This window comes from Gopherus flavomarginatus, chromosome 3, assembly GCF_025201925.1.
Source record: "Gopherus flavomarginatus isolate rGopFla2 chromosome 3, rGopFla2.mat.asm, whole genome shotgun sequence".
NCBI classification, from domain to species: domain Eukaryota; kingdom Metazoa; phylum Chordata; order Testudines; family Testudinidae; genus Gopherus; species Gopherus flavomarginatus.
The window spans coordinates 146,898,307-146,925,789 of NC_066619.1; the positions used below are offsets into that span (position 1 = coordinate 146,898,307).

The 27,483-nt window shown below is 42.7% G+C and overlaps 1 protein-coding gene across 24 annotated transcripts in view; it reads left to right on the forward strand.

The window, feature by feature from the left end:
- The window catches only part of ADGRL3 (adhesion G protein-coupled receptor L3), an 814,176-nt gene that overhangs the window by 761,719 nt on the left and 24,974 nt on the right, over window positions 1-27,483 (forward strand). For 17 of the 24 annotated variants that reach the window (XM_050948199.1, XM_050948178.1, XM_050948181.1 and 14 more), the window contains 3 exons: window positions 3,104-3,272; window positions 8,164-8,289; window positions 13,439-13,535. In XM_050948199.1, coding sequence (XP_050804156.1) covers window positions 3,104-3,272; window positions 8,164-8,289; window positions 13,439-13,535 — 392 coding nt within the window. Of the gene's footprint in view, window positions 1-3,103; window positions 3,273-8,163; window positions 8,299-13,438; window positions 13,536-27,483 lie in introns of all 24 variants that reach the window. The other 7 variants (XM_050948174.1, XM_050948180.1, XM_050948182.1 and 4 more) reach the window with 1 other exon arrangement.

Here is a 27,483-nt window from a genome sequence, read left to right on the forward strand (position 1 = left end):
GTTTCATTACGCTCTGTCGCTCTGTGCATCAACTGTGTTGTGTTGGTAAAGAGGGCTTTGGTTTGGAATTCTTAATGCAATTTAGGGGTAAATTTTCGAAGTGATGCATGGATATTAATCCATATAACTCCGAAGCTAATGGGGGCTAAATCTCTGTGCAAAGCTTGGAAAAAATGTCTCCTTAAAGATGAGAATGCACAGTTGTCACAAATTATCAATTTCAGGTTTTCAATCGTGCCAACATTTGATGTTTTGTTTTTCCATTTCTTCAGAATTGAATTATAAAAAAAAGACTGTGAAAAACTTGTTACAGAAACACAAGTCTGTACAAAGAGCTAAAAACAAAAGGAAGCAAGAAACTTACAAATTATGCATTTTGTGTCAACATTCCTTGTCCTGCAACCAAAAAAGAAAAAAAAAAGAGAAAAAGTAGTATAATGGAAGCATAACAACTTTGCAATAGACTTTCAGTTTGTTCTTCTGGTGAAGAGTCCTTTGTGTTCATTTTTTTCAGTACCATTGTCATATTCTCTTTCATTTTTCAGTTCTCTTTTCAAGGGTAGGGGATGGAGCAATTTTATGCAGTTTCCACCCCCTCTTTACCTCCAGGTCTGTTTTCTACATCAGAACTTCGTATATTGCACAGCTTGTGCTGCGTGGCTCCTCTAACCCAAAGATTCCTTTCAGCTGCTTAGGTAGCATATTTCTGTTACTACCATATAAATGGTTCGCTCTCTCCTGTGCATCTCTGTAGTCTGAAGTGCTCTCCTTAGACTCAAGAACTGGCTGAAACTGGAGATAGGGTAATTTTCAATTACCATTTCAGTCATTTTTAAACAACCAAAATACACAAGTACACAAGAGAAAAATCTCTATATCTGCATTATTTTTTTTATATATAAATGACTTGATTTTGCAATTAAGGTCATAATGTGGTCTCCTTGCTGGTGGAATCTTGGCAGGAAAAATATTTAAAACAGCCAAGCTATTAAACTTTATCAAGTGACCGCCTTTCAGAAGTATTTTTGAGACTGCATTTTTAATTTGCATAGTACTAAATATTTATTTACAGAATTGATTGGAAATGCTTCAAAGGAGCTGGTTCTGGTTTGCTAGATATATAATAGGGATTTTTAAAAAAACTGTCTAAATAAGTAGTTACCTTAGTGGAGCTCTTCTGGTCACATGGATAAATACATGTTTTATGAACTTCAATGGAAGATATAATACTGTATTTTCTTTCTAATATTTAAAGAAGAACAATGAGAAACATTGACCCAACAAGAGTGTGTTTCTGTTTAGGACAAACCCTTATAAAAGCACAGGAATTCAAAGTGAAGGCTGATATGTTGCCCTAGTGGCATGACTACAAGATTGGCATCCCCAGCTGCAAATGGCTTGGCTTTCTCACAGGATTTTTCACTCTCTCTCTCACACACACACACTCTCTCTCGCTCTCTCCCCCTCCCTTAGCAGAATGCAAACCCAACTCCATTCTATCTCAAGCCAAGTTTTTTTTTCAAGCCTGCAATGTCTGAGGAGGTTGAAAATTAGGCAGAATTTGAGCTCACTCCTCCCTATCAGGACCTTGATCCTTCAAGTCCTTCTGCTGTTCCCAGCCGATAGCTCAAAGCTGTTGCACTCCAGGACTGATGTAAACAGAGGGCACAGATGAGGTGAAGCGTTATGGTGCAGGCCTCCTCACTCAGGGGAAGTCAATCCAAAGCCTCTCTCAAAGAAGAGTTAGAAAGAGGAGAGGTGCGAGTGGAGAATGAGCATGTCTGGGCAGGCTTTCAGGCCTGAGTCCCTTCATACCTAAACCAGGTTTAAATGCTATAATTCCATTCACTTTGGTAGAGTTACTTCTGATTTACACCAGCGTAAACTAGAGGGAAACCTGGCCCTTTGGCTTAAGAGTGGTCCTCAAATGAGGCTGCTTGCCCTGTATTCCCCACTTTGGCCACTAGGTGGAAGTTCACGTAGTGCCTGCAGAGTAGCACTCTCATTAAGGTCTGATCCAGCGTTCACTGAAGTCTGTGTGATGACTCCTATTCATTGCAGTGGGCGCTGAAGCAGAGCCTAAGGCAGGACTGGGTTCCCTTCTGCTCCTTGCCCTGCTCTTCACGCTTTGGCTTTTGGGTACCCCTATGGAGTAGGGTATCCACCCCTCCATGTGACTAAACGTTTAAAGTTTCAGAGTCGCTTGGGTTAGCTTTGCCCCTTCCTGGATGAGGGTTTGGGCTCCCCTTACACTGAGCTAACAGAAGTAAAACACACCAGCTGACCTGTTTGTCCAAAGCTCAGAGTGCTTGCCTTAAGTAATCTTGGTTTTTCAAAAAGGAAAAGACTGTGAACCAATGTCTGGAGTCATTTCTTACCCCTGCAGCCCATCCTAGCAACCCAAGTGAAATGCATTCTTGAGGGGAAGCAGCCACACATTGAGAATATTCCTCCCTACACCATTAAATTTCAGAACAAAACTCTGAAGTAGAAGCACAGAGAGCTTCCCCCCGACCTGACAGCAGGCAAACCGAGTCCCAGAGCCTGACCAGCCATGTGTAGTAGTTTTACCTTGTTTTAACTGGCAATGGTAAAGTTTACCAACAAATCAGAAACTAGGGGAAAAAACAGGAATAAAGGTGCCTTAGTGACTGTTAAATAGGGAGCATTTAAAGAAGCTAATCCAACTTCACCAGTGAAACCCATGGGGGCTAACAAAAGAACTCCTTAAAAGGGTTTGTTTTTGTTTTTGTTTTGTTTTTTCTCAGCCATTTGCAGAAACAGCATCTACATATCATTTACATATTCACTGCTACTGCATTAAAAATGTTTATGGTACAAATCTGCTTTGGTTAAGATAAATTTCTGTCCTCATAACATTTTCATTTTTGTATCTCTCCTCAAGCTCAAAGATTAGTAAAGTGCATGGAATATGATAAGCGATTGTGTCAAAAAAAAAACAGCACATCCCTGTAACTCTATCTGATTACTTTTGTCTTCTGCTAAAATGATAGTGGAATATAGTCACTGCTAGTAGATGTGCTAATTCCTCTATGGATCAAAGACCAATTCCTTTCTGCATTTGTTTTCTTTCTCTCCACAGGTCATGGGTTATAGGTGCAATAGCCCTACTCTGCCTCTTAGGACTGACCTGGGCCTTTGGACTTATGTATATTAATGAAAGCACAGTCATCATGGCATATCTCTTCACCATTTTCAATTCTCTGCAGGGAATGTTTATATTCATTTTCCATTGTGTCCTCCAGAAAAAGGTAAGACAGAATATTCCGTGCTTCATAGTAGTGATACAGGGTATTTCGTTGCCTAACAACGACGCTATAATGTTACCAATGTGCCTTGCATTTTTATTGAACAGACTTGTTTCTGTTTACATAATAAGGGTTGTATTTAGACTGGAAATTGGAGAGATGCATGAGAATGAGATACTGAATGAGATGCATGGCTGTGACATAGCAACAATCAGGATGTTGAAGATCGCATTATCAAATGCAATACTAAATGGTAGCATGTAGTTTTGAGGGAGGATGTAATACCCATGAAAGTTGTTTGCATTTTAGAGGCCTGATTCTCCATTCACTTACTCCAGTGTTACACTGAGATAACTTCATTGGCATCAATGGAGACATCAGTAACATCAATGAATTTCCTTCGGATTTGCATGAGTATAAATGAGAGAAGAATGGAGTTGTGTATCTTGGCTTAATTTAATGCCTGAAGGCACTTGGGAATTGCCTGTCTATATCGATGTACATATTAGGTGTTAATAGGAACTGCTTCATTTATTTTTTTTTAAGGGGAAGATTTTCAAATATTTTGAGGTGCACTGTAAGCTATATATAATAACTGTTACAAAAAGTCATGGAGAGGTTTTTAAGATCCATTTTGTACAGCATGGAAATTCAGGAGTATAAAAACTCTTTAAAAAAATTAATTTTTTCTACCGATGTTAAATGTACTTCTGGAATAATAAGGCCAATTTCTCTTTTCAGCTTACAATAGAAAAGAATGTAAGCACTTGTAAATGTAGGCTCGGATCCTGCCTTGTGACCTGTGTGGCTGGAGAATAACAATGTAGGATTGGGGTCTTGCTGAAATTTGATCCTGTACTCCACCTACGGGCCACATCCAAAGCCCATTGAAGTCACTGGAAAGACTCCCATTGACTTCAGTGCACCAAGATGTAGGTGCTTGACCTTGCACCATTCGGGTGAATGGGTATCCTCCCATTGACTTGAATGGGAGCAGGAACAAGCCGTTGATGAGCCTCAGTGTACTGCATTGCAACTGGTAGGTTGACAAGTAAAGCCTTGGCCAGCAAGTTGTTTGGAAACAGTCTGAGAATCAGCTTGCTAAATCGTCATGCTTTAAAACTGGAGAAAGAAACTTAGAGTCAGATTTTTGTTCCATGCCATTTCATCTCAAGAGCGATCATCGTAAGAGACTCGAATGCTTTAGTTAAAATCCAAATTTGTGATAACGATTCTAAAACTTTTTAACTTCCATGCATAATAATAAAAACGTAGGGAGATGCTGACTACCTTAAGGAGACAAGTCAGGTGAACAGAGCAAATACTGTCAGAAACATCTTTAAGCGCCTACAGTATCTGCAGTTGCCTAAGAAGCCATAAATGTTCTGGGGATTGCCACCTTACTTTAGGCTACTGTTTATGAAAATCTTGACCTAAAAGTTTAGAGCTGCTATTTAGTGTCTCAGGTTGCACAATGCAGCATCATTGACTGCACAGTATAGATGGGTTTCAAGCATTTCTTGAAGGTAAGAAACTAAGCAGTCCTATATATGTATCTATATTCATACGCCAAGCATTTACTGATGTATTGGCATCAGGTGCATGCTGTGTTCTTACTGTTTTAATGATAATCACCCAATTCAGCAAAACATGTCAGCACAAACCTTATTTTAAGTACCTGAGTAGCTCCATGGAAATCATGAGGATTACTTATATGCTTAAAGTTGAGTGCATGCCTAAATGCTTTGCTGGCATATACTCAGTAAGAGCAATGTAGTTACTTAAGTCACTTTTAAGCAGCCATATTGCTACAACCTAAGTTAAAAAAAAAAAAAAAAGAAAACACCAGAATTCTCCACCAAATCCACTGGAGTTTAGAGGAGAAAAGAAAACTCTGCTTGTAAATGAACCAATGACATTTTGACTTAAATGTGGAGAAAATTGTAGAGCTGCTGAGCCTTCAGGAGAGCCAGTTCTTCTTTATTACAGCATGTATGTGGAAATGTTAATTTGATCTTTTAATAAATGAATTATTAAGGGCTAGATTGTGATTCCCTTATTCATGTTGAGTAGCATCTTACTCTGCAGGCAGTCGCATTGTCGTGGGGCATCAGGCACCACTCAGCGTGAGTAAGGGGAATTCGTCTGTCCCATATTAGGCTGTGTAAATTCTACCATCTATATACATGATATATAAAATAGAAAGGAATCCTGCTAATCTCAGTCAAAAAGAGCAAACGGGTGGCACGAGCATGCCCTTGAAACAATTCTCTGCTGAATACGCTGTTCAAAAAGCATTTGCATTGGATCTGTGCATCTGTTTCAGTGTTAAGTGCAGTATCCTCTAAGGTGTTGAACGATGACAAGAGAACGCAGTTATACCCCAAGTACCTATACACCTCCAGTGCCTCCTGAGTCAAAGGCCTGTCTGCCTTTGCAGCACTGACTCTGAGAGGGCATCTGATAGATGTGCAAGTCTTGTTGTGTATTACTGCTGCTCTGTATTTCTAACGATTGTCTGAGCCTTTACTAGTCTATATATACCACAGATTGGGAAAGAGGGAAGGCACTTAAACACATGCTCAGGTCCCATTGGGTGTGTCTACACTGCCTTGTAAATCCAGATCTGTGGGACCTGGGTTAGTGGACTCAGCATTTCCACTAGCGTAGCGTAGTGAGCTAACACTTCGGTATCCACATGCATTATAAATCTGAGTTACAGTTGCTGGACCCAGGTTTAGTGGTGCTGGAATTAGGGGTGCTGCAGGTTCTGGTTTTAACAAATAACAAATACCAAATACATGGTTTCCATGGCTACCATCATCGGCGCCGTCGCTGTAAAAATTGTCCCAGCACCCCTGCCCGGGTCTCAGAGCAGTGCTAACACAGCCATACTGCAGTGCACAGACCTTCTGCAGCTTGAGCTGCGTCCACACTGCAGAACGACAGGGCTTCAACCTGAGTCTCAGCAGAACTTGGGCTCGGAGCCACCCCCCAAACCTGAGTCATACCCCAACCTTGATGTGCAGTGTAGACATACCCATTGACAGCTTTACATGCAGTCCTAAATAGGGATTCTTTTGTAAGCCTAGGCCCCAATGCTTACTCTGGAGATTCTGACGCCCTTACCCCAGTCCAGTAGCACTTACTCCATGCCTAGTGCCATTGACTTCAATGGATCTGCCTGTAGCGTATTCAGTAGAAGGCCCATGTCAGTCTCTGGCCCATTAAGTGCTAATTTCAGCAGCTGCTGCTGAGGTGTGGGTTGTGCTCTTCTGGTGTTTGTATATTTCTGGGGAGATGGGGGCTTCATTTCTCCATTAAACCTGTTTCAGCTGTCAGTGGTTTGGGTTTGCTCTGCTCTCTGACTCCTTAATGATTCTAGTCAGACGTACAATGTTTCCTTTTATGAAGAAGTTGGATTTCTTTCAAGTCTGTGTTTCCTGTACACCCTGTTGCTCTAACTCTCAGCCCTCTTGCAAATGTTTGTTTTCTAGCACAGCACCGCTTAATGGCATTATAGCATTCTGGCCATTCCAGCTCCGGATGCCTATTTTACAGTCTTTGGCCAGAATCTCTCCTCTCTTGTGCCAGTTTTATGACAGTGTTCTGGCATTGATTTCAGTGGGATACTGCTGATTTACGCCAAGGTAGGGGAGAGGAGAATCCAGTCCAGTCCCTGGATTTTGGGAATCTCTTTCCCTGAACCAAGGGTTTGGGAGAGGTATTATTTGGGGGAGGAACATTTTCTGTCTCTCACGGACCAGAAAATCAGCACATAGCTGCGGTGGGAAGCAGTCGGTGGCTAATTAAAGGAATTGAATTATTTTCTTTCAGCAAAGGACTGATTAGGCACTCGAGAGCACATTGGGCACTCATGGTATTGTGTTTGTCTCAAGCTTTTATGGAAAGGCCTAATAAAAAACCTCTGTAATCTGCTATTTAAATAATCATTTCACAGATAGGTTTCTGAAATGCCCACAGGAAGAGTGGAGAGAGATTTAATCAGAGAGCAGTGAGCACAGTGTGCTCACAGACTAACCTCTGCTGGTCTCCTACTGCATTTACATTTCACGTGGAGAAGTAAAGTGGCCTTTTTTCACATTTGTGGCACAGCCTGAGATCACCCAGCTCAGCAGATGACCCATTTTCACTCTGGCCTCTCCCTGGTCTCCATGCATGTGCAGTCTAAATTATACACACACTCCAAACTTTTGCAGTGCCTAGAGCCTCAGTTGGGCGGGTGTCCATGTAGTTCCATTGAAGTCAGGGGAATGACATCAATTTCTGCCAGCTGAGGATCTGGCTCACTTTGTGTGCTAGAGAAATTAGCCCATTAACTCTTCAGTCTTGTCTGCCATATAGAGGGCTTTATGGGGGTGTTTGCACCGTTCCCACCAGTTCTACACACACAAGACTTCATTTCAAAGACTGTCAGTTTCACTGTTGTCTGGGGTTTGAATATATATATGAAATCAATTCCTCTTACATGTTTCTTTTTTTGTAATTTTCTTCCTAGTCCTCTGCCAGAAGCAATAACTTATAGCACCACGAAGAGACGATATGGCAGTTCATACCAAATCTATGAAGATATTAATTTTGGGGCATAAATAGAATGTCTCTAGTTTCTCTCATGCTGCTTTGATGTGCCTCAGAGGTAGCTAAATTCTACTGATATCAGTGAACTGCTTTCCTACATAAAAGCAGTCCCTTATGACATCATAAATGTAGAGCTAATGTGTTAGGAGAACACTGTTGAAAGGTGTAATGGAATTCTTCTAAATGCACAAAAACAGCTATAATTTTAATGAATCACAGAGGAGGAAAAAAACTGTGAAAATCTTAAGTCTCAGGCTGGAGGCCCACTAATGAAAATTACTGTTTAATTGGCTAGGTACGTAAAGAATATGGAAAATGCCTGCGCACACATTGCTGTAGTGGGAAAAGTACAGAGAGCTCCATTGGCTCAGGAAAAACATCTGGGTCACGGACTCCTGGACGATATTCCACAGGCTCACAGGTAAACCATGTATGTTCACCGGCATGGAATGCTTCTTACCTCCCTGCTAATATAGTTCTTTGCATCGGGTGATCTGTAGGCAAAGGATTCATTTCTGGAAATGAGACATCCCCTTGGACAGGACATCACTTTGTGCAGTAACAATCCATCAGTCAAGGAGGCTTCATTTGCTTGTAAAACTAATGAGGGAATTGTTGATTATAAAACTGATTGGATAAATGGGCAGCTCAAAGACTTCCTATTTGGTATCATTCTTTCACTTCTGAACATCATGGGTCACACTCTGCTCTTTGTTATAGGGGTGTAATCTGTAGCATAGTTTGGTGACCTTAGGTTGTAATTACCATTAGCATCCCTTAAGCAGTCCTTAAATGAGTTGAGGTGAAAACAAAGGTGTTTTACGCCAAGGCTCAGGAATGAGTGTTTTATATGACGAGGTTACTGTGCTATCCCGACAAAATATTTATGCTGATAAACAACAGCAGCTAAAAATCTTGTATAAGCAGGGTGCCGAGGCCTATCATTTTCTGGCAGTAGTTGTTTTAATCTGTTTGTTGGTTTACTCAGTTTCCATAGTTTATGGATCTCTGCAAAGAATCAACTGAGATTCAAATAATATTATTTATTTTCTAAACTTTATTATGCTCTGGCCAACCAAAAATTCCATTTTTATTTTGTTTGGGAGTTTGGCATTTTACTCCCTAACTTGTGTAAGGATGCTGATTAATGAAGAGCAGTTCATATAAAACGAAGTAGCTGACTCCTTAATCAAGAGAAACCAAACACACGCTTATTCTGCGTTACTAAAGCATCTAATTATATTTGCCAATTCACCTATTAAATTATGAAAGAAATATGCAGTGAATAACACTTTATAACCTGTCAGGAAAACATAATTTGTGATTTATGTTGTCTTGGAAGTAAATTGTTATTTGTTTTAAGTTTTCCAAGGTTTCATTCAAGAGTTGTATTCTGACATCTGCTAGGGACTGCACACACTCAGCACATATAGTAATGGATCATGGAGCCTTTCACTTCTTGGTCAAAAGTGTCTCTGTGGCTGGCCATCCTGCACTTCTCACAAGCATTACAACACACAAATAAAATTACAGCAGAAAATGGATGGTGCTCCTACTGGGGTATAGAGAGTATCTAATGCCATTTATTTAACATTTGTGTGCATTGTCTCGGAGTGTTTTACAGAGAAATGGCATGGGTTTGCTTGGAAGCATTCTATTAAGCATTCAGGGGAGGGATAGTTCAAGGGTTTGAGCATTGGCCTGCTAAACCCAGCACCATGAATTCAATCCTTGAGGGGGCCATTTGGGGATTGGTCCTGCTTTGAGCAGGGGGGTTAAACTAGATGATCTCCTGTGTTCCCTTCCAACCCTAATATTCTATGATTATTTCATAGCAAAATACAAGCTGTGGGGGAAGATAAATCACATAAAATATTTTTCCCTGTAAAGATACTCCAAAACATCATAATTAATAATCACAAACAATTACACCAAAGAAATTAAACAAGCTTCTCCACCATTAGTAATTACATATTTAAAAGGGTCATGCTTTACATTAAAGTTCCATTCATAAAAATGTTTATAATGGATTAATAAGTGATTAATAGATGATTTAATACTGAGTAAATCAATTGTCATAGAGTCAAATGGATACTTACACTGTGACTCATAAATAGGAGTGGGAAACAGTTTTCCCATTCCATGAGAATTTGATTTTTTTTTCTGATCTAAATCTCACAAATTTTCAAAAACAATTTATAAAAATTTAATAAAAAAATCAGTTCCGTTCAAATAATTTCATTTTGATAATTCCAAAATGTTTTGTTTCCATTTCAAGGTTTTTTTAACCTTTTGTTAGCATACATGTACGAACATTTCAAAACAAGAAGTCTGTTTTATTCAAAACACTGAAGCGTTCCTGTTCAACAGTCTGAAAACTTTATTAAATAAAAATGTTTCAATTCAGGTGTTTCATAAAAACCATCACTGTTTTGCGAACAGTTTCTGTTTTTCCCACAAACTGGCATTTTCCAATGAAAAAAGGTTTAATTGGAAAATTCCCAACCAGCTCTGTTCATAACCATCTGTTGCACCTTCTGCTGAAACATTTATAAGTATAACACACACTGCTCATGTCTGTAACCTGCTTATGACATCTATTAACACTTTATAAACCGTTTGTAAATGGAATCTTAATATACAGTGTGACCAAAATGGGTTATTGTAGAGTTTTCAGCTAGGATTTTCAAGAACCCTAAGGGTGGTGAACACCTGCCTAACTCCTTTAAAATTCCTCAGAACTCCCAGGCTTCACATTTCCACAGTGCAGAACAACGCTTCCTCTCCCTTGTTCCATCTTACCCATGTCATAGGGGAGGGCTGAGCAGGTCTTTCCCTTGTGCTCATCCCTGGCTTTCTCAGTGTCCTTGGAGGTATGTGGATGTTTTCCCTCATGTGACGGAATTATTGACTCACAGTGTCATAGAATCATAGAATATCAGGGTTAGAAGAGACCTCAGGAGGTCATCTAGTCCAACCCCCTGCTCAAAGCAGGACCAATTCCCAACTAAATCATCCCAGCCAGGACTTTGTCAAGCCAGGCCTTAAAAACCTCTAAGGAAGGAGAGTCCACCACCTCCCTAGGTAACCCATTCCAGTGCTTCACCACCCTCCAAGTGAAATTTTTTTTCCTAATATCCAACCTAAACCTCCCCCACTGCAACTTGAGACCATTAGTCCTTGCTTTGTGATCTGCTACCACTGAGAACAGTCTAGATCCATCCTCCTTGGAACCCCCTTTCAGGTAGTTGAAAGTAGCTATCAAATCCCCCCTCATTCTTCTCTTCTGCAGACTAAACAATCCCAGTTCCCTCAGCCTCTCCTCATAAGTCATGTGCTCCAGCCCCCGAATCATTTTTGTTGCCCTCCACTGGACTCTTTCCAATTTTTCCATATCCTTCTTCTAGTGTGGTGCCAAAACTGGACACAGTACTCCAGATGAGACCTCACTAATGCTGAATAGAGGGGAATGACCACATCCTTCTGTCTGCTGGCAATGCTCCTATTTATACAGCCCCAAATGCCGTTAGCCTTCTCAGCAACAAGGGCACACTGTTGACTCATATCCAGCTTCTTGTCCACTGTAATCCCCAGGTCCTTTTCTGCAGAACTGCCGCTTAGCCAGTTGGTCCCCAGCCTTTAGCAGTGCATGGGATTCTTCCGTCCTAAGCGCAGGACTCTGCACCTGTCCTTGTTGAACCTCATCAGATTTCTTTTGGCCCAATCCTCTAATTTGTCTAGGTCCCTCTGTACTCCCCATCAACCCCAATAATGTTCTGCGTAGGGGAAAAGAAGTGATTGTCCTGCATACTTTGTACCTGAGCAATACCTTTGATTGCATAGGATTCTGTTAAAGATCAAGGCTGATAATAAAACCATCTGCTTTCCATTTGCTGCCAGCATATGGGGAAAAGTAGCTCAGCACAGCAGTTTGCAGGCATGAAGCACAGCTACACACACACACCAACACTGCACACATTTCCCTGCCTAATCCATCTCTTTGGGCGAGGGGGTATCACGTCCCAAACTCCTTGTGTGTGGCTGTTCTCTAAGCCTGCTCTGCTGGGTCTGTCCAAACTCATCAAAGTGGAGGACACCTTCCATGTTCTGCTATGTGGAAAAGCACAATGCTTACTGCTCTGAGAACACTCCCAGGGCGCAGCTCCCATGCGCTGAGGAGCATGGACTCTTTGACACACAAACTAGGAAAGGTGAGGCTGCCCATGGCGACACTACAGTGCAAGCCATATGTACCTCGGACTTTATTCTCCCACTTCCATATACCCCAATGCGATGCTGGTGTAACTCCTCTGAAATCAGTGGAATAACACCATCCTCATGCTGAAGCTGCACAGGGGTGATTCAGGCCCCTTATTATTATTATTGTAGTAGCATTTTTGTACTGTAGCTTGCAGCTAGTGCATCCGGAATCATTCTCCGGGCCTCAGTAGACAAGGAGGGATGACGGAAGCCACAACCCCAGACTGGGTTTCCCCACAGCAAAGGCGGATCATGTGTGCAGGCCCATGACAGTCCCAGTTGTACAGCATTGCAGCAAGTTCAATTGGCCACCTCTCATCCTGACATTCAGCAGTGCAGCTGGGAAATATATCTCTTTGGACCCTTCCTCCAGATAATGGGGAGAAAATCAACCAGCAATCAGGAGCCAGATTTTCAAAAGAGCTCAGCACTCAACACCTCCCATTTAGGCATCTAAATAAGTGACTGGGTTTTCCAAAGGGGATCAGCTTCCATCTTCAGGCACCTAAAAGAAATGATCAGATTTTCAAAGAACAACAGGCGCTACTCAGAAATGAGTTGGTCTGAAAAACTGCCCCTGCTCGCAGCTGCTTAGCCAATTGGAAATGTGTCAGTAGATTTTCCAAAGCACAGGCTTGAGGATGAGGCGGTGTGGTGTGAGTGACAAAGGTAAGTGCCGCATGACCCTTCTGAAAGACAAAACAGAAGATCAGTAAATCTGGGATAACACAACAAAACCTCTTCAATAAATGCTATACCATAAATGTCAGAATCTTCACTGTTTTTCATTAGGGGAATATAACGTCTCTTGTTTTGTGGCTGTATTTATTTCTCACATTCCCCACAGTGGATAATAAACCTCTAGAAAACTTGAGCACATCCAAAGATGCCTAGGCATAAAACAACTATTCCAGTATACTTGAAAAAAAACAGATACAAATCAATATACAACAAGGGAATTTTAGAAGCATTCATGCTATTTTCTGTGAGTTAGTTTCAGTCATTCAACACTATATGGCTGGAACAATATCTTGCATGGAGGTTATTTTGTGCATGGTCTGTTGTGCTTGTTTATTAATATTTAGAAACTATATGGTATCCTGCGATGGAGATACAAATTCATGTTCTGAAGCCAGGCAGCAAGTGTCCGGTGTGCAATAGGCGGATGATAGCCAGTCAGAAACTGCTTACTTATACCCGGATAGGAAGATGTCTCTAGACATGCCAGTAAGCCATCTTTAGTGAGGCAGAAAGAAATCTATCTGCAGCTGCTAAAAATTCATTACCTGTGTGGTTCAATCCCTCTTCAGAGCCGAATCCGTAGAATGTGGAATGACACAGTTCGAAAGCAGTCCGAGTCTTCCTTTATTACCGGAGATATAAACAGTTCAGCTTCACTCAACAGAGGTAATTATAAACTGTTTTTCTTATCTACAACTTTTCTGATTATTTTTAAGTAGTCTGAAATTTATTCCCCTTCCTTCTCCCCAAACCTCAAATTGTGCCGGACCTTATTCGCTGTGATGAGAATGTTACATCACAGAATGAAATGCAGTTGGAGTGCAGTGTATTCCAGTGTCCATTAACTGAGAAGGGTTTTTTGTTGGGGGTGAGGTGTTGTTTGGTTGGTTGGGTTTTTTTCCCTTGTTTTAACATATACATTTTCAAGAATATAATTTCCGAAAAAGTTAAGAAATTTAAAAAAGCCTTTTGTCCTGTGGTCAACAGCTAGAGCTATCAGCTGGTGAGCCATCAGGTCTCATTGCTAGCAGTAAAAATGGGCAGTTATGTGGCTGTACAATCCGTTAAGCCACATTGTCCCAGGTATAACGCAATTTCATAGTATTTGTGGAAGTAACAAGATACTTATGTGAGCTGACTTATGTGCCTGACTTATGTGAGCTGTTCAGAGCTCTGGGAGGGAAACATTATCGGAAACATATAGCAATGGAGTAATGGTAAACAAAATACAACACCTATTGCAATGTGAAATCTTGGCATATTTAAAAAGGTTTCCCATTGAGCTTTTTCCAGGAAAAAGGATTGTATGGAATTATTGGATCTCCTAAGCCTCCCAAGCTGCCCTGTTCGCCTCTAGTTAAATTATTTTGATGGCTAACTCTGGGCCGAATCCTAAGGGCTGTACTTGCTGCCAAATTCTGCTCCCTGTTTTACAACAAAAATCCACCAGATAAATGGTGTAACAGAGGACAAGATTCAGCCCTCAGGGTTTGATCCACCTCTCATGTACACCAAAGTAAGTCTGAAGTAATCCCACTAAAATCCATGGAGTTGTTTCCATGTAAAGATGCTATGACAAGAGACTCGGGACATTGGTTCTTATTTGATCCTTATTCATGCAAAATTCCCGTTGACTTCACTTTGAGTTTTGCCTAAGTAAGACCAGGCAGGGAGAGCATGAAGATTTTGAATCTCTAATTAGTGATGAGTCACTACAGTGCTCTGGGAGATCAAGAAGGTTGGACTGAGTTCAGATACATTCCCCGTAACCTTTTGGAGGAGAGAGTAGGTTAGTAATCATGAGCGTGTTGCTGTCTCGTTACACCCACTTGTCATCAATTGTTTTGACTTGTTAATATAATTGTTTGCAGTTAATTCATTGAAGCAAAGGGTAGACTCAATCTTATAAAGGGCACCCCCATCACAGAAACTTCCTTTAGATTTGTTTGGTCCAAACAGGTTGCAATTTTCACCTCTTTCCATCCCTCACAGAGAAGAGAGAGGGGCAGTATGGCTTTTGTGGTGCTAATTAGGAGGGTTTTGCTTTGCAGCATGAGGGAGTTTTTAGCCAGAACCAACCTGCCCCATCCACCACACAGTCTCAGCTGTGAATCCCTTTAGATAATGCAGAGGTTAACTTGCCCTCACATTCAGGTAGAGTGCAAACAATGCTTTTGCAAGCAGGATGTCTTGGGGTCATGAGGGGAGGCAGGGCACCTCTATCAGCTCAGTCAGTTTTGTTCCAGAATGAAAATGGCTTTTTAAACTGAGAAAATCGGGATATGGCTCCAACGTGGTCACCTTCTGCAGCTTCCTCCCAGGTCTGGCAGGACAACGTTGAGAGATTCCCACCCCAGCAATATTATTAAGCTCTGATTGTGCAGCCTTGATTGTTCTGCCTTTGGTTAGCACTTACCCGTGGAGTTGGATACCATATTCCACATTTTCTTTTCTGTTGATACAAGTATCTGTAGAAATGGGGACTACAAAACTACCTTGGGAGTTAACACCTTCGAAGAAGCACATGACCTCTTGTTACAAAGGGCACTAGGCAAGAACATCATGTCTGAAATTAACACAACTCCTTGAGCCTGTCTGTAAGGTCATTATTAGGCAGCCTGTTTATAAAAGGTACCCATTGACTTGAACTTCATTCCTGTGGATTTGGAAGGGAAGTCCTCTCTCACACTTTTTAACCAAGTCTTAGCAATGTTGTTTAACTCTATTTGTATAAGTTGTATTTCGTTTGTAATTAACCACATTCTGTTCATTGGTGTCCTTCCTCATACCCCCTAAATTGAATTCTGCCAAGCCTAATTGTAGCTCATGTGCTCTCTTTAATCTCAGTTCTATTGCCAATCATCGCATCGCATCCTTCTCAAACCAGGCGCCTTGCTCACTCCATTTCAATTCTGTCTCCATGCTTGTCCCTTTATTGCGATTAGCAATGGACATTGGTCCACCATTTGAGTTGTCCACCTGCCAGTCTTATTAGTCCCCTTCTTTTCTCTTTTCTGTCTTCCAGTGGGTCTCTGGTTTGGGATCAGCCTGAGGCATCCCATCGGCACTAATGCGTCCCCCTCTGCAGATATAACCATGTCTTCATTTTCTGCTAGGAAATACTTGCTCTGTCATTACTTCTTCCAGCTCTGTTTATCCAAACTGATATTCCACTCACTGGTGAAAGAGCCCTGTCAACTATAATGTCACCCCTTCACCTCCTGTTATTCTAGTTTACTTATCCTGTCAAAAACTTAAGGCTTGGCCCAAACTCCCTCTCTGGCCTCTCTGTGTGCCACATTTTCTAACTGAAAATCTGGTGACTTTCCCCTCCGAAATAGTGTTGTCACTAAGAATCATCCTGATCATTTCTTGGTGGCAACTTAGTTATAGATTAGTCCAAAATACACCAGACCTGGTTCTCCTTTCACTTATGCCTGCTTTACTCCAGTGTAGGTTATGGTGGCATTGTACCACTGTAACTCGGGAGGAAGTGAGTGGAGAATCTGACCTGTTGTCTCTCCTCCACTTCCAAAAGCAAGAGCACATAACTGTCATAATCAGAAATCCCTGTGGACCCCCTGCTTGTTTCAGGATCCAAGTTGACAGCGTCTTCCTAGTATTCAATCTCCACATCTTTCTCTCCCCTTTTTCTGCCACAAATCTGACTTCTTCTCTTTTTATCCTCGATTCTTCTCTCTCCACTCTGAGATTCTTTGTCCAGCTATCAAACCTCTTATTGATGTGACTGTTTCCATTTTGCAGTTTCAAAACTGTTTCCCCTGTAACTCCAACGCTTTCTGCAGTAAAACCATCAGATCTTAGTTCTGGAGCCTTTCAAAGCCCCCATAATGATGCCTCTTCTTTAGTCTTGTCATCTCTTACTTGTGCATTCCTCCTCTGTAACATCTTTCTTGCGTGACACAGTAACTTGCACACAATGCTTTACTTCTATCAGCCAGGAGTCAGCTGTCATCTGCCCTGGAGCATTCTGTGTGAAAGGTGCTGTGTGAGTGTATTGTGTTGTACTCCTCCTCTGTCTTGGAATCAGTGCTATTGTGGTGTAGATGCCTTTGCGTACAGTGGGCTGCACTGTCCCAGGTCTGAGAGGTGACAACGATGAGAGTCAAACTGAAAAAAATGTCCTTAGTAAGAGCATGAGCTGAGGAACGAGTCTCTATTTGCATGACGGTCATGAGGCAAAAGGTTCTAAAGTTCTTGATTTACAGGTGTAACACTGACAGAGCATGGTTGTTGGCAAGCAGGATCAAACCTGGGACCTCTGGAGTTTAGTGTATGAGCCTCTAGTGCTTGAGCTAAAAACCATATGATCCTTAGCTAAGGCTGTAGAGCAGACTCATTAATAGCTCTCTAAGTGGTCTTGGTGCCACTAGATGGGACAGAACATCACACTCTGGAGGTGTGTGGGTTACACAAGACTAACATGTTGAGCATCTTTTTCGGTGATAACTGTGTCAAGAGCCTACAAGTGCAAGATGGAGTGTCACAGCGTGCACTGCAATGGCAGGTGTCTTACATAGACTGTGAAATCAAAGTGTAACCACCTGCTTGTGTCCTCTTCCCATAGCCATCCCTTTGACTGAACAGTCTCCCAAGTCATCCCCCTCTTGTGTATGTGTCCCCTTTTAGCCTGCCGACACAGCTGTACGTGAAGTGTGTATTATTCATAAACTGCAACTGAACTTCAGTAATGAGATGCAGAAGGATGTACTGACGTGTGGGAGCCCCTCTTCTTCTGGAAGGTGGGAGATACGGAAGAATTGCAAGCAGTAGAGCTTTGCAGTGTGGTCGTCTCATGCATGGGCCTTGTAAAGCGGGTAACCGTTTAGGAGCTGCTCTCTTGTAATAGCATGTCACGTGGTACACAAACGGGGAAACTCACGTTGCTATTAATTATTATTTGTATTGCAGTAACACCTAGAGGCCACAGTGAGGTCTCAGCGCCCCGATGTGCAAACGGGCCCTACCTCAAAGACCTTCCAATCTCCATCTCAGCTTTGAGTTAGATTGCTTGAAAGTAGCAGTTATTGATTTATACTTTGCAAATTGCCAGCGTGACAGAGACCTCATTTGTGGGTCTGATGGTTCTGCAGAAAACTTTTGAGTAGATCCTGAAAAATGGGTTCAGAGTAACAGGGGACTTGCTTAGAGAAATTGAACCTTCCTTGTGCTGCAATCAAAGTGCAGACGAGATTTCTCTCCTCTACCTCCCTTACAGATAAGTGATATGGCACAGAGAGAGCCATGTTGCCTTTCCCTGTTTATTCCCACCCAGCAGTGACTAATTTGAACATCCCTGTCCTTTCAACTTTTCTGGTGTCCTACACAGCCTTTGAGAGAGCTCTCCATGAGAACGCTGATGCAGTTCTGACAGCCTCCCTCAATAACCAGTCATGTAGCAAAGCAGCAATGTGGCTCCAATCCATTTTTCACTCATGTCTTGTCAGAGCCATTATTGTCTCTCTCAGGGTATCGAACTGCCAGAGTAGAAGAAATTTTGTAATAAATTGTACGGCACTTTATTTGCATTCATGTTTCCAACCATATTTTAGGGATTTTTTTTTAATATAGTTTTGGAGGAAAATGCAAGTGGAAAAAAATGTAAATGGGGGTTGTCTGCTGTTGATGGGTTATACAAATGAATGTTCCTTCCTTTGGAAGTCACCGAGAAAAAGGCTTGTGCAGTACAGTTTGTTATTGTCACCACATGCTATTTTGTTGACATGAAGTGCGTCGAAGGTGCTGCGCGTGTCCATAAGAGTGGTCACATTAGGGGAACTATCAGTTCACTGATTGCAAATGTTAGTCATGTCTTAATATATTTTACCCTTTTGGAAAATAGTGGGATAGAGATGACGCCACTAGAGTTCTATGGAATTTAAATAGAGGCCTAAAGAAATGAACTCTCAAAGCCTGTATAGTTGAATAGAGGACTATATCCCTGCTCTAGAATTCCATGCTTGGCGTAAGAATGCTACCGAAAGTTTATTATTCCACTTCTATAGGAATTCTCTTCTTGCCTGATTCCCTGTATATGTGAGCTGACTTGCAAATCCATGTCAGGCCCCAGTCCTGCCATTAGATCCATGCAGGTGTGTGCCCTTACGACAGTCTGAGGTTTTAAGGCCAGAAGTTACCATTATTATAATCTAGTCCGATCTCCTGCATAACACCGGCCAGAGAATGTCACTGATGCCTGCATCATAATTTCCAGTTAAACTGCAGCACATTTTTAGAAGGACAGAAAGAGATCTTCACTTTCACATTTACCGAGAGGACTTGGGCAGCATTTGAACCCAGGACCTCTGACAACCTAGGCAAGAGTCTTAACTTTAGGCAACAAACCCCCAAAGTGCCATTTGTATAAAAGTGCCAGGCATGGGCATCCATCCAAACAGGTTCAGTTGCAGGATTGGGGCCTAAATGTGTAGGGACGCTGTGTGAGGGGACAGAAGCGGCGATTGTTAGGGGCACAGTGCTGGTGTGAAGTAGAGAATGTTTAAATATGGACAGGCAAGGGTGCATGCGGGTGTGGGAGACTGTGCATAGATGCGTACGTGTGGTCATGTACATAGAGGACAGGTCAAGAGTTAGGGCCAGAATTGCCACATATTAAACCATGATCATTGTGAAGTCCAGAGGCCACATGATGCCAAGTTGCTGGTGATTGTGATTGGAAAGGAAAGATTCTCTTCCTCATTAGAAACCAAAGAGCCACATTCAGCCCCCAGTCACCCCTATGTAAAACTACTGAAGTATGGTTTGTAGCCATGTAAACAAGGGCAGAATTTGCCCATTTCTTAAGAACCCCATCCATTACATTTGAAATAAATGTTTTGTTTCTCTCTGCCTTATTATTCCTGCGCTGTATTTTTATGTCAGCGACAAAGATATAATCTCAAGTGTACATGGGGAAAGGGGGAATGATTGCTACTGTTTTCTGAGATAATCAGTTTAATGTCAAATTCATGCACATTCCATCATAATGAACAGAACAAACTGAGCTCAAATTCAAACAGTGGGAATCTGACTCAGAGAGAAAATTAAAATGAGTAACGTTAATATCCTGATTTCTAACCCAAGTGAGACCTGATCATTCTCAGAACTAAATCTTATGTCAAATCCCTCCTACCCACCCCAAAATACAATTAAGTTGTGATTTCCATTCTGAAACAGTATCTGCGCGGTGAACTCAGCAGGGACTGCTCTCGGTGTATGTCGAGGTGAGTGGGTGAAATTTAACATTCTGTCCAGGTGGCCATGTTTTGCTCAATTTTTAGGTAGCAGGCTTTCAGAAAATGCACTGAAACTTTACGTTCTCCATGCAGCAGAAGTCTGATGCGGGACTTTGCCCCCAATATCAGTGCTTGCACCAGTGCCCTAGCGTGGTAGTAAGGGGGAACTGTTAAGTTCCTGGTACTCCAAATACTGCTACTTCCAGTTGAATTTCCAAGCACTTACCAAGGACGGAGACGGGTTCTGTTCACATTTTTGGCAAAGTTTCAGCTTGCACCTTCATTTCACCTGAACTCAGGTCCGCACACACCCACACACAGACTTCACTTGTCACATACACAGTGGCAGCTGCAAAATGTCACATGAAAGCAGCTCAGAACTCCAACTTGAAGTGGTTTCTACGGGGCCTGGTGTGGTGGGACCCTGATCCTTGATGCTACCATAATACAAATAATAAATAGCCATCAAACTGATGCTTCCTGCGAGATTCAGGCAGGTCCAAGAAGATACCTGCCCATCTGCTCCTACACCCTGAAATATGCAGACCATTCAGTGGCAGCCATGTTGTTTCACAATGTAAGCAGGGATAGCTCTTTCCATTTTTACCGGCTTTTTATGTATGCAAGGTGAAGAAACAAGCAGCACTTTAGAAGATTTACCGCAGAGGACGGAGAAGGTGCAGAATTCTAAAGGAGTGGGGGAGACATTGAAATACACTGAGTGGGAAGGCCCATGGAGTAGCATCACGCCATTGTCATGCAGGTGAACCTACTTCTGTCCCCATCTCTCTTCTCCCCAGGCTGACAGAGGCTGCGATTGCTGTGGAGACAGCATGCCCAATCACTGGAAGTGTCTGATGTGATCTACCAACAAACCTCTCTGTTGAATTAATAGACATAATATGAATGTTCTTGGAACACATCTTTCCTGAGTCAGAATTTCTCAAGGCTCCGTCTCAGAATTAATATGGCATCCAACACACCAACAACTATCCTATGACCTTTAAGAACGTGGGAACTGCCATAATGGGTTAGACCTGTGATCCATCTAGCCCAGTATCCTATCTCTGACTGTGTCCAGTACCAGAGCATCCAGGGGAGTGTAAAGATTAAGTTATACTTTTGGCCATCACAACATTGCAGTGCAATGAGTTACACAGGTTGATGGTATGTTGTGTGAAAAATACTTCCTGGTGTTTGTATTAAACCTGCTGACTATACATTGAACTGAGTTACTCCTGAAGTTTTGTATTGTGGAAAGGGTAAATAACATTTCTCTGGTCCATTCCACTCCATTCATGATTTTTATAAATCTCTCTCTCATCCTCCCTTAGTCATCTCCTCTCTAAACTGGACCAGCCCTAATCTTTTTAGTCTCTCCTCATGTGGAAGCTGTTTCATACCCTGGTTCATGTTTTTTGCCCTTCTCTGAACCTTTCCAATTCCAATCTTTTTTGGGGGATGGGATGACCAGAAAGGACACAGTCTCAAGGTATCAGCACACCATGGATTTATATAGTGGCATTATGATATTTTCTGCCCTATTTTCTATCCCTTTGCTAATAGTTCTTAACAGTCTCTTAGCCTTTTTGACCTCTGCTGTGCGCTAAGCCGAAGTGTTCAGAGAACTATTCAGAGGTAATAGCTAATTTAGAATCCATCGCTATATAGTTTTAGTTGAGGTTATTTTTTCCAGTGTTCATTACTGTGCATTTATCTGTGCTGAATTTCTTCTGCCATTTTGTTGCCCCACCACCCAGTTGTGTGAGATCCCCCTGTAACTCTTTGCAGTCAGCTTTGGACTTAACTATTTTGAATTATTTTGTATTATCTGCAAACTTTACCACTTCCCTGTTCACTTTCTCTCTCAGATCATTAATGAATATGTTGAACAGCACAAGTCCCAGTACAGATCCTTAGAGAACCTTGCTGTTTGCCTCTCTCCATTGTGAAAACGGACCATTTATTCCTACCCCATTTTCAGCTTTGTGAAATTGGCCATATTAATTGAAATGTAACAGTAATGCTCACTATTTAACATATTTTTGTCAAACAAAAGAGTAGCTTTGGCTGGCTCCAAAGGCACCCCAGCCATTCTTTTTTCCCATAGGCATGGTGGTTGCAATGCATGGCCTTGTAGGAATTTCCACTGCTAAACTGAAAAGCAGAGATTAGCCAACATTGCAGTGCTCAGCGCTGTATTTGGTTCAGCCTGGGACTGGATTTAAGTTTGAGGCAGAAGGAAGGCTAGGATTTGGATTTAGCAACACTGAAATATTGCCAGCTGATGGTCAGATGATCTTGTGAGATTTTCTGCTCCCTTGAGCGAGTTCTCATGAGATTTGGATGGCCTCCAAACCACAAAATAAACCCACGCCCACCACACATATCCTTTGGATGTGACCTGGACCCAAGTGTGAAAGTGAGTCTGAGTATTCAGATCCAACCTCCGCACCCTCCATTTTGAAGGGCTTCAAATTCAAGATTTTCTCTTCTGAGTCATCTCTCTTAAAAGTGCTACTTTATAGCTACAGCATAAGATTTTACACAAATTCTAACCATTCTACTTAGTAATATAATCAGAGTGAATAAAAATGAAACTGATGATTAACTGACTCTTATAGTCTATAGACAGACTAGTCATACGCAAGCTATAAACATCTAATCACACTGTTGATATTCAGTGTAATTTACAGCAATTATTAAACGTGCTGGGATAGAATTAAGTAGCTTTTTAACCAGTTTATTAAATAAGAAAATGTGCTTCAGCATATACAGAAAGGAGAGTTACTACTCAAAGGTGTACCTGGAAGTAAAACAAAGTAATGTAAGTGGATCAATAAACCTGAGCTGCATGGGTTTATCATGCATTTCCCACACTCATTAAAAGGCACTGTGCCCGCAATGCACAGTAAGCAGACATCTTTGGGATTGCTATGAGATCATGTAAGATTTCTCATGACATTGTGTGATAATTTCACATTCCTCCCTCAAGCAAAACTGTGTTATCACAGTATATCAGGATTCATGATAAGTCTAGCAAGAGCTTATGTGTTAAAAGGAAGTTTCTGTTCTGAATCCAAAAATGTGTACAGTGCTTGTATGTGAACTTCTGGAGGAGCTGGTGTGAGACCTACTTTCCTCAGAGCTGTACTGTGGTAGTATCCTGGTTGTCTCCTTCCAACCTCTGAGCAGGCCTTGATATGATATTGCCCAGTGAAGTGTTCTTCTGCACAATTACCCCTCTGCCTCGGCAGAGTTTCTGGTGTGACCTAGCACTCAAGTGACTAGTGGCTGCTGCTGCTTTCATATTCACGTTCTCTGGCTCTGTGCACCCAGTGGCTGTGGGCCCAAGATTTGATTTCAGTAGGACTCCAGGCACAGACCAAGACTGGCTGAGCTACTGAATCTTCTGTTCTTCAAAGGAGGTGCCAGGGTGCATGCTGGCAAAGGAGAGGACATATAGTCCCTTGGTAGGAAAGAAGAACCCAGGACCTGTTACAGATCCACAAAGAAGTAAAGGGAGTAAAGGAGAAGTGAGAAGGGTAGGGGGATCTCAACCTTTGTGAACTTGTTTGCACCTGAATAAATGCTTAAGTTCAGTTCAGAAACTGTGGATTGATTGGGCTGGCTCCATTATTACTGAACTGCTTCATCCATCTCCAGTAGTGTCTGTGAAATGACTGCCTGCCGTCACTGTATCAAAGGTAAATAAGAAGAACTCCAGAAATGCCTCAGTCTGGCATGTGTTTTCCTGAGGTTATAGCGTGTGTAAATTCTGTGCAAGATCTGAACCAGTTCTGGCTCTCATCTCTAATCAGGTTTCCAGTCTGCATCCCCAACTCCCAATTATTTAAATGGGAGCTAGCGGTACTCAGTGCAGCTTAAGGGAATTCTCCACCTTTCAGAAGTGGGCCTTCTATGAGCTGTAAAAAAGCATTCTCATAAAAGGGGTTGCAGTTTTCCAAAACATAATACCAGTAGAATAGAACATCTCAAATAAAAATTATTTACACATTCATCTGTGGCCTAACTGCAGTGACTCATAACCAGAACAGAATTAATATAGCTTCCATCTGTCTCTACAAGACCTTTCAGAAACCACAAGTCAACTATTGTTGCTAAGTAGGTGGCACCAACTTGTGGCTCTTTGCTTCCTTGCCATAAACAGCACAATGTTTTCAAATGCATTAAAACCCAAAGAGCAGGCGAAAGGGAAAGTAATGTAAACAGGAAAGCAAATTGCAAATGCTGAGAATTAAAGCCCCTGGATAGCAAAGCACTTAAGGAAGTGAGGAGACCCACTGCAGTCACTGGGCCAGATTCTCAGCTGGTATAGATCAGCATCAATCTTCCAATCAAAGAGCTTTGCTGATTGACACCAACTGATTGACAAGGGTTACTTGTGCATGAAGTGTTTAAGAGCTTTGCTGGTTCAGTGATTAAGTCTGTAATAATAATAATAATAATAGGATTCAGCAGTTCTTCAGGAAAGGACCTAGAGGTTACAGTGGACGAGAAGCTGGATATGAGTCAACAATGTGCCCTTGTTGCCAAAGCTAAGAGCATTCCTCATCTGAAGTACTGTGTCCAGTTTTGGACCCCACTCTACAAGAAGGATGTGGAAAAATTGGAAAGAGTCCAGCGGAGGGCAACAGAAATGATTAGGAGGCTGGAGCACATGACTTATGAGGAGAGGCTGAGGGAACTGGGATTGTTTAGTCTGCAGAAGAGAAGAATGAGGGGGGATTTGATAGCTGCTTTTAACTAACTGAAAGGGGGTTCCAAAGAGGGTGGATCTAGACTGTTCTCAGTGGTTCCAGATGACAGAACAAGGAGCAATGGTCTCAAGTTGCAGTGGGGGAGGTTTAGGTTGGATATTAGGAAAAACTTTTTCACTAGGAGGGTGGTGAAGCACTGGAATGGGTTACCTAGGGAGGTGGTGGAATCTCCTTCCTTAGAGGTTTTTAAGGTGAGGCTTGACAAAGCCCTGGCTGGGATGATTTAGTTGGGAATTGGCCCTGCTTTGAGCAGAGGGTTGGACTCGATGACCTCCTGAGGTCCCTTCCAACCCTGATATTCTATGATTCTATTATTGACATACCTAATTCCTAATGCGCGGCATTAAAATTGCTTATTCTTGTTATTGTGACACCATGGATGTGCGTGGCACATTGCACCAATTACCAAACGCAGAGGCAAAAGTCAGACAAGGAAACACATGCCCCGAAGAGCTTTCAGCATTCCGGTGTGACCTTGGGCAAGTCTTTTAGATCTCTCTGTACCTCAGTTCCGCATCTCTACAATGGGGACAGTCACCTTGCCCTGCTTCACAGAGTGTTGTGCAAATAAACACATTAAAGTCTGTGAGGTGCTCCCATAGGACGGTGATGGGGGGCAGGTGAGTAAAACAGATCTAAAGCTACAAATAAGCTGAGCAATGGTGGGTTAACACAGACCGGCTTTGTGGTGGGGATGGGTTCAGAAAAGATTAAAGGAAGAGTGGAAGGCTGTCAGAGTTACGAGTGAATGAATGAAGGGAACGGTCAGGAGGGAAAGTGTGTTGAAGGTCTAGATACCCAGACAGGGTATGTGAGGGAAGGTGGGGCATGAACTGCCTCTCTAGTGTGGGCATACACTGTGCTGTGCAGGTGGGGGAAAAGGCACATTTGACGCACTCGTCATGCGTTTGCCAGGACAGCTGTCTCTCTCTCCTATAGGAGCCTGTCCCTGTGCTGTGTCATTAGTACAGCTCTGCTGTATAGCAGAGGCAGGCTGTGGAGAGCCAGTACACCACATCTATAGATATTCCACATCAGAGTTAACAAAGTCTCCTTGCAGCCACCCTACTGTGGGCCGAGGGATTGCATAGGCCAAGGGATCCTCCCCGGAGGTGTGGATGGACAAGGGCACCTGAGGCTGCAGCATGTGGGGAGAGGATTCTATCTCCAGCTGCCTCTGTGAATTCTCCCAGCACATGGACCATTTTCTGGGACTCTGCACTGGCAAGCAAATTTGCCCTTTCCCCATGAAGAGCAGATAAAGTGTGTACAGCGTTACCACTTGCCAGCTGTCCAACATTGGCTGCTCCTGCCCTGGGTTCTTAAGTCTGGTACCCCTGGGCACTGTGTGTCCCTTCAGTGGCCACGGAGAGAACTAATGAAAATTAAATATTGGCCTCCTACCAGCAGCAGCCACTGCAGAGAGCTGGCAGGAGGCCTCCTCTGCCTGAGCTCCTCTGCTGTCTGGGGGCTCTGAGATCTAGCCATAGAGCAGTAGAACCAACAGGGAAAGCTGCCATGCAGCCTGGCCCCTCTCAGTGGTGCAATTTTCCTCCATCACAGTTACGAGGAGCTGATTTTCACACTGGAAAACCAGAACCAATGCAGGGGATGATTTGGGGGTGAGGGGACTCTCTGAAGAGGCGGCTGTGGGTAATTGTACTAGGGAGTGCTTGAGACGTCGGGCTGGGGAATGAGGACTCACTGCATGACCCTGTGGGACAAGGGAGAAAGTGCAGCGTGACACCATGTAGCTCTGAAGAACTGGACCATGAAGGGCATGTGCCATGCTAGTGTCAGCTGGCGAGGCAGATGTATCAGCGGATTTCCCAACTGACTGCTTTGTGCTGGGCAACTCCTCCCACCGTGACATGGAAGTGGGTGTCTGGTGGGTTCCTCTACAGCAGGGGTGCTGGGCCTCGCGCATGTAAACCCAGGGAGAAAAGTGATGAGCAAGACCAGGTGCCAGGGAACCCAAGCTGTCTGAATGAGAGCGTTACTGTGCAACTGCCAGCAGTTGTGAGGCCTGAGAAGAAATCCATGGCTAAGTAGCTCATTTGCATGACAATACTTGCACTTCAGCTGACATCCCATCAGACCCACCCATTCTGTGAGACCATGTTTGGTCTTGAGAAAAGAAGACTGAGGACATCAAGTCTGTTAAGAGATGTTATAAAGAAGACAGTGATCAACTATTTTGCATGTTCACTGAAGGTAGAACAAGAAGCAATGGGCTTACTCTGCAGCAGGGGAGATGTAGGTTAGATATTAGGAAACCTTTCTAGCTGTCAGGGCAGGTAAGGAGAGAATTGTTGAAGTCATAGATCATTAGGGTTGGAAGGGACCTCAAGAGATCATCTACGTCCAACCTCCTGCTCAAAGCAGGACCAATCTCCAAATGACCCCCTCAAGGATTGAACTCACAGTCTTAGGATTAGTAGGCTAATGCTCAAATCACTGAGCTATCCCTCCCCTTCAAGCACTGGAATCCCCAGCCTTGGAGATTTTAAAGAACAGGTTGGACAAACACCTTTCAGAGATGGTCTAGGTTTATTTGGTCCAGCTGCAACCCATTGG